Source organism: Aplysia californica, unplaced genomic scaffold (genome assembly GCF_000002075.1).
Source record: "Aplysia californica isolate F4 #8 unplaced genomic scaffold, AplCal3.0 scaffold00063, whole genome shotgun sequence".
NCBI lineage: Eukaryota > Metazoa > Mollusca > Gastropoda > Aplysiida > Aplysiidae > Aplysia > Aplysia californica.
Window position 1 is genome coordinate 261,852 of NW_004797333.1, and position 7,769 is coordinate 269,620.

At 42.1% G+C, this 7,769-nt stretch overlaps 1 protein-coding gene across 1 annotated transcript in view; it reads right to left on the minus strand.

Moving 5' to 3' along the window:
• Positions 1-6,708, minus strand: part of LOC101859690 — a gene marked incomplete in the record, with an annotated part of 9,180 nt that extends 2,472 nt beyond the window's left edge. The window contains 5 exon segments of the mRNA XM_005093440.3: positions 949-1,056; positions 1,456-1,522; positions 1,888-4,067; positions 4,942-5,086; positions 6,497-6,708. Coding sequence (XP_005093497.3) covers positions 949-1,056; positions 1,456-1,522; positions 1,888-4,067; positions 4,942-5,086; positions 6,497-6,652 — 2,656 coding nt within the window.
• Positions 6,709-7,769: the final 1,061 nt, after the last annotated feature.

Here is a 7,769-nt window from a genome sequence, read left to right on the forward strand (position 1 = left end):
CCTCCATAACAACTCGAGAAACGTATCCTGAAAGCTAAATGGTAATTTACTGACTCTGCCCGGGCGAGTTACGGTACCTTAGTGAAAAGATACTTACATGTGGGATGACTCTTTTCGCGTTTATTTCACAATTTTGTAAAGGATAATGACACCTGGTGAACAACCTGACACTGCACACATGGCCGTCAATCCTATACCTTACATTCCATTAATATTTTCTCCATACCCCCTGATGTTTCCTGGGGCTCTCGCGGCTTAAAGGTTAGGGTGTTGGCCTCTCATGCAAAGGTCCCGTTTTCGAATCCGGGTAGAGACCGAAAAAAAATTCTTTTCAAAATATGTCTCCTTTCACCTCCTTTCCTGCTCTCTAACAATGTTCTGTCGTCTGCTTTCGTCTCCTCTTTCTGCCCCAACCCCCTCTCCGCCTTTGCCCCCTCCTCTGGGCTCCTGATTCTTTTTGCAGCCTTTCTACCGCTACTCCTTAGCTTCTTCTTACTGCTGTCTTTCAGCCACAGCCCTGATCTTCTGGTAGGAAAGATCTACACCTAACCTTCTCGGACACGGGCCAAAACTCTCTGAGGGTCCGTGTGCAAGTTGCGCACTTTAAGATCTCCTGGTGGTCTAAAATCGATAAGAGAAGGCTTCGGCCGCCACCCGGGCAACATTGAAAATTTCCTACCAACTGAAAAATGTTAATGTGTCCCGCGGGCTCATATGGCCTTATACAGCTGCGAGCACCGTAAGACACTTACAAAAAACAACAACTGATGTTTCCACGTTTTCGGATATCTAACTAGTATTTTGTGCCCACAACCGTTTAGATCCATAACCTTTTCAAGTTTTCTCCTAATGGGGGCTCAGTACCTTTCTTTCGAAATGGTGTCACCCGCATCTTGTAAGGCTTTTTATCTCCAACGAATACTACACCATAACAAAACTTATACTCACATTTGATGAGGGACATCCGATCTTTCAGCGGGAGTGAAGAAAATCCTGGTATCGATCTGGCGAATTTGACGAGTCTTCTGACGGATTTCTCTAAGCGGATCTCTAACTCTGAGGGCACATTGAGTAAGAAAAGCTACGTTAGATCTCACTCAGAATTGGTTTCTGAGGAATTCATAATAATTATCATACACAACAATGTTTCATCGTGACAATTTTCAAGTAACCCATTCTAATTTCTGTTATGGTTTGTCAGGGTGGCCAAGATTTTGACATAGACATATTGTAACAAGTTACATAGAAGAATAATGAGTATATATAATGAGCATGATGTAAAACTAACATTCTTCCCCCATACACACACATAGAGAATTAGAGTAACATTTGGGTGATAACGTTTCGGGTTTTTTGTTTGTTTCGTTTTCAATTTCAATTGTTTTCATTTTTTCTGCTTTCATTTACAAAGGTAAAAGTGCTGAGAAACTGACAACCTGTCAAAAGCAGCCCCACCTGAATAGCCCAAAGCGTTGTGTTTAGAATCTCTGTCTCTGTCCTCATCTGGCGATTGAGGCCTTGGCTGAAATTGTGAAGAAAAAAAAGTTTAAACAACCATGAATACTACATCAAGATTGCCAGTTCAAGAGGCTAGGGAAGTTAGAGAAAAGGGGAAAATACAAGAATTAAAAGGACACTCAGATTTATAAAAAAAGAGAGCTGAATATATAAACTGAACAGTGCAGTGACTTTAAAATATCATCAATATGTCGTTTTGCATACTTGCCCTAAACCTCCCTTTTAAAAATCTTCGCAAATGCAACACCAAAATCTAACATCTCATCATGTTTACTACAAAATATTTCATTATTACACGTTCCCTTCAAACTAAGAAGATAAACCCAACTTAAATGTATATTTTAAAGTGAAATTGTTGAGAACACCAACCTGAAATGAGTAATTCAACTTGCACGGACGAAGGGCATCCTCGTTCAAGTCACGGACATGCTTGTTGTGAGATTTAACCAGCTGATCTATCGTCTGCTCTAGGTCAGTCCAAGATGGCAGGTCAAGATCAAAGGTTGAGGCCGTCGCAGGGGACATCTCAGCGACCGACGGGACAGAAGAAATGACTGTCATCGACGTCACTGGAGACGTTTGAGGCAATGACGCCGCGTGAGTTATCTCAGAAAATGATGTTACAGCAGCTGTTCCGCCAAGTGACGCCGAGGTCTTTTCAATGCATGCCACCGAAGACGCAGGGGTGCTGCCACAGGTAGTTGGGTTGGGTGTCAAATGAGGCGGAAAGATGTCAGAAAACGTTAATTGTGGGTTGTTTAACGAAAACGCCAAAGGGCTCGGCTCTGAGGTAGGTGACGATTTGGGGCTGTGAGGAGTTGGCCTTGGTTTTGTGAAAAGACAACGACTGTCCTCTGAAAATGGAATCTGTCTCGACTGGTCTGGATAATTGTAACTAGAGGAAGGGACCTGGCCTGACCGACCGATGAAATGTATATTCTGAAAGTTCAGGGGATCTGAATTAACTGGGCCCCTTTGCAGATGAAAATGTGAGTTTTTGGCAGAGGTAGCACAATGGCTGTTTTCCGTATTGTTCAGAGACGGAGTTAAATCAGCGACACCAAATTGTCCCCCGACATTCCAAAATTTATTTTCGTCTTGGGGACAATCCTCTCTTTTGATGACACAGTCCATCTGATAGTTTTCCCCATTTCTACTCAAATCATCTGGTACTTTCCTTGGGGTATTGAGAACCAAACTGAGCTGATTGCCAGAGTTTTTGAAAAGGACAGATTCTGAATGTTGAAACAACAACACTTTGTTCTCAATATCTTGCAAATCGTTTGACTGAGTTTTAGTTTTGAGAACCTCATTCTCAATATCCGGCTGCCCTGGGTATCCTCCAGCTTCCGCAAACTCTCTTTTGATTTCAGAGCTAAATAAGTCGCATGGTGTCGATAGATATTCAGCAAATTCATGTTTACTGTTAATGAATCCATGAAGCGTTTTTGACAATGTGTTGAAATCGTCCGATTTCAAAGCTTCGGGTACATTATTTTCCTTTCTCTTCTTGCTGTTTTGAAAACCTTGTGATTGTTTTCGCTTTAAACTCGAATTGCAGCTATAGTTGTATTCATTTTTCTCTCTGTCGAAGTAAGGGGAGACGCCTCGATACAAACAATCAAAAAGAAGGTCATTGCCTATGAGGCCATCATTTTTTGAGGAGGTAACCACGTTATCGGAAAGGTCGAGAATATCTGTCCCCTCAGTCTCTGCCGTATCGCCTGTTGCGCTTCTGAGTTTAGAGTAGCCACAAGATGGGAGGTGGGCAAATGTGGAGGTGATGGCGGGTGAAGTGGGCGAGATGGTGCACTTTGAGCTTGGTGGGGTAGTTGTTGAAATTTCCATATGGCCATTCACTGCAGAAGTGGTGGGGTTGCACTCTGAAAATTTACACCAATCGTTCTTTGTGATGTCATTGTCGTTTTTACAGGTAGAAATGACAGCGTCTAAGAAGGTGGGTAGATTGTCAAAATTTAGTATTTGTCCTCTCTTATCTTCTGATTGGTCAGCAGCAGCATCATCTCTAGCGTGGCTGGGAGGCGGGGACAAAAATTGGGGTTCTGATTGGTTGGTGTTGAATACATCCTTGAAGTACTGTACTTCGCAATCGCTGATGGCGTCATATTCAGGCTGCTCACTGTCGTGAGAAACAGGGCTAAAATCATTGAGTCTAGAATCCGACCACGTAGGGGTTGGAGCTTGATTGGACGGAGGTGAGAAATGGGGTGGAGTCAAGAAGGAGGATGGGAGGGGCGATGCGTGGCTTTGTGGACTCAAGGGGTATGTCAGATCAGAAAAAGTGGTGATATCTAAAGGACTTGTTGCAGGAGACAAGGAGGAGCCAACTGTGGTCGAAGGTGATGCCAAAGAGCTTGGAGAGGAATGACCGCTAGAGGCGTGCGCCGGGAATGGCGAGGCATACGGCAGCTGGGAAAGGCTAGATGAGGATCCCTCGAGGCTTTGAAGCAGTCCCAATTGCTGCAGGCGTTGGATTTCCAGGGTGTCTCGACTTCTCTTTGCGTATGTGTAACGACCAGTCTTAATTGCTGCGCAGTGGGAGGTGGGTGAGTGTGGAAGAGGGTGGAGGGGGGGGGGGTAATAAAAAAACAGTATTTGTTAGGTTCTATGTCGTGCATCATTTTTTGTGTTGTTGTAATCTACGACCGAGAACAAGAAACAAAAGACCATTCATCAAAGTGAATGTCCAACATGTACACCTGCCTAAAGCTTAATATTGAAACATTTGGCCATTGTTTTGCCACTGGAACATGAAACTTCGGTTAGGTCCTCATGAGTGACACAGACTGTAAATAAAATTTACTCTCTGCAAGCTTTCTTGGAAAAGAAGAATTGAATGTGCACAAATACTCGCCCTTGTGAGCGTGTGTGTGTGTGTGTGTGTGTGTGTGTGTGTGTGTGTGTGTGTGTGTGTGTGTGTGTGTGTGTGTGTGTGTGAGTGTGTTTGTCTGTGTTTGTGTATGAGTGTGTATGTGTCTGTTTTGTTTTCGTTTGTTGTGGTCAGGTTTGGGGGGGGGGCTGTTTGTTTGGGGGGTTTCTTCACTTCCTTAAATTGTGTGTCATAATGGAAACAACCATAGTTTTCTTTTCAAATCTTGTTCAAAGTCTCAACAATATGTGGAGAAGGGTAGCTCGTGCTTTGTTAATGTTGGGTAAGTACATATAAAAAGAAAAGAAAATCAAGGCAAAACGAGGGAGTAACGAAAGCTTTCAAAGAAGGGCTGATCCGAGGATAGTCTCTGCAGCTAACAATTGGTTGAAAAGTCAGTTGTGTGTCCTTCTTTGCTACTTTTGGTCATTTTGCTTTTGTCTTTCTTTTTTTCCAGGCTCTACATGGCTGTTATTATGTCAATATATTTCAAATTATATCAAACCAAATATCAACTGCTAGGATGTACTTACCAGCCTTTGACATTCCAGCATCGATACATCGTTTGTATCGACACTTGGGACAGGACCTGAGCTTGCCTGGCCCCACGATACAACCGCTGCCGGTACCGATACATTTGTATTCACCTTTTCGTCTGAGACTACGGTGGAAGAAGCCCTGTTGAGGTAAAGGGTCATAAAACAGACGTGATATTGTCATACGCGTGTATTTATGTGTGCTTGTATATTTGTGTGTTTGTATATTCGTGAGTGTTTCGACTTAACTGTGTCGATGGGGGTGTAAGAAAACACCGACAAAAGATTATATTTAGCGGTTACCTTATGTTTCATCCCTTTTATTTATTCAACTACGAGAAAATGGTGTCCGATAATTTATTCGAAACAGAGTTTGTTGTCTGCTTCTGTCTGTCTTAGCTTTTCCCCTCGAGCCTCCTCTGCTCTCACTCGGAGGACTCTTTTGTTGTTATAATCCACAGCCTACATTTTACTTGATAACACCAATTAGTGTTATACCAATAGCTCCGGGTAAAAGTAGAAACGTTTTAAATATAGATCTCTGTTTGGGTTAAATGCCCTACTTCAAGTGAACAATGCTGTTCGACAGGCAATGGGAGAGAAGAGGCAGGATAAGTTAAAAGAAGAAAACAGGATTCCTCTGCGAATAACAAGAGTGGGGGCGGGTCAGAGGGAGGGGGCAGGGGGGGAGGGGTAGGCAGGAGCCTCTGACAATAAGAAAAAAAACCCTGCAAAGTAGACACGACATATTTATAATACAGCTGTAGTTCTATAATAGTACATAGTGATAGCGGTACAGCATGGAAATTATCTAGGTAAATGGAAGTATTAACATACTTTATATGTTTACAAACTCTCCTTGCACCTTGCTCTCGCATGAACATTTTCCTAACGTGGAGTATAAGAGATAAACGGTATATAGAAGGGTTTTTTTTTAAATTGTGACTGTTAATAATTTTACCAAAGTAATATTTCGGATAGGTTCTCACCAGTGACTATAATAAAAACCTCAACCAACATGGTGTTCATAGGAGTTACCTGGTTTTACAAATGTCAGAAAGAAGCAAAAACTGCGATGTACTGAGTCAGCGAAATGTGAACAGCGATATTATGGTTTATGAATACAGCAATTTAATACAAACAAGTAACTTTCAAATAAAGGTATTCCTCTCCTCTTCCAGGGGACACAATAACATAATGGTATTTATTTACACACGTTGTCTAAAATAATGTTGGTCGAATACGAAACTTGACACTAAAAGAATGATTTTCATAATGTTGATAAATATTTACAACGCATATCCATGCTCAATGCGGTTTACAACTATTAATAACAAACAAAGGGGAAACCGAAAAAACATACTCGCAGAAACAGAAAGGAAAGGAAAATTCTTTGCATGAAAATAACATCCGCAATAACAAACAACAACAGCAATAACTGCACCACCACAACCAGCAACAACAACAAAAACAACAACAACAACTACAACAACAACAACAACAACAACAACAACAACAACAACAACAATGACAACCGGAAACAGGTCTTCACCTTGCAGGCCTCACAAGTATTGGCGCCGTAGTGAAAGCCGGCTGCCGTGTCTTTACACACCCGGCACGGAGGGAGTTCACACTTGGCCTTCTTGCCGGCAGTCGACATAGTCTGAGGAAGAGCAAGGGTAAGTACAGATGACTCAATACCATACATACACTTGTATCACAATATCCTATATCATGCACTCTGGTGCATTTCCTGTTCATTTTAGAGATATGGTCTGGGGAAAAGAAGGGTGAAAACAGACCACGTGATACCATAGGCTTGTTTTATAACCTAGATTACGCACTTGTGCATTATGCAGACAAGGTTTATAGACGAACTAGGGCCAATATAGATCACGTACGTATATGTATATCAAAATGTGTATCACAATATCCTAGATTGCGCACTGTAATATAATTTATCGTCTATGCCTTATTGAGGCATGCTTTGGAGAAGAACTAGGGCCAGTACGGATTACATAATACCATAGACGTGTATCACAATACTCTAGATTCTAGATCGTGCACTGTAATGTATTTCCTGTTCATTATAGAGACGTGGTCTGAGAAAGAACTACATGCAATACAGGTCACGTGATACCATTGACTTTTATTACAATATCCTAGATCGTGCACCTGTGCATTATAAAGACATTGTTTAGGGAAGAACTAGAGCCAGTTCAGATCGCATGAAACCACAGACTTGTACAAAATAACCTAGATTGTGCACTTTGACTTAGGCACATTTCCTATTCACTAAAGAACGCACCAATTTGACTCAAATTGGAGCTAATGAAAGGCTGAAAAAAGGGGGTGGGGAGGGTGCCGTCCTCACTCGACTACGTAGAGACTCGTATTTTGGCCTTCATTTTATTGAATCGACACGACCCATAGGGTGCATGCTCCGCAACTAAGTCTTTGTTTGAGAGCAAAGAGCGGTGACCATAAGAGTGCGCGCTCTGGGAGTACAAGCGTGATTCATGTCCGGCCGAGTGGCGAGATGAAAACTTTCTTGTTCGTAGGCCTGCGCTGCCTTTATTGAAATTTGACGTCACGACCATAACTGTGAAAGGAGGCGTTTTCTGGGTTGGAGAGATATTCGTTGGGCGTTCGATGTCATTGCTATTAAATTAAGAACGCTCAATCGGATGTTTGCACTGTATGCTTCACGTGCAACTGAGAATGTTTCTGAAAGTTCTAAGGTGTGCTGGGGTAATAAAAATTGCATTGTGTAGCTTAAAAAATGCTGTAGAATTTTTGGAAATACGCTATGTAAAAACAATTAT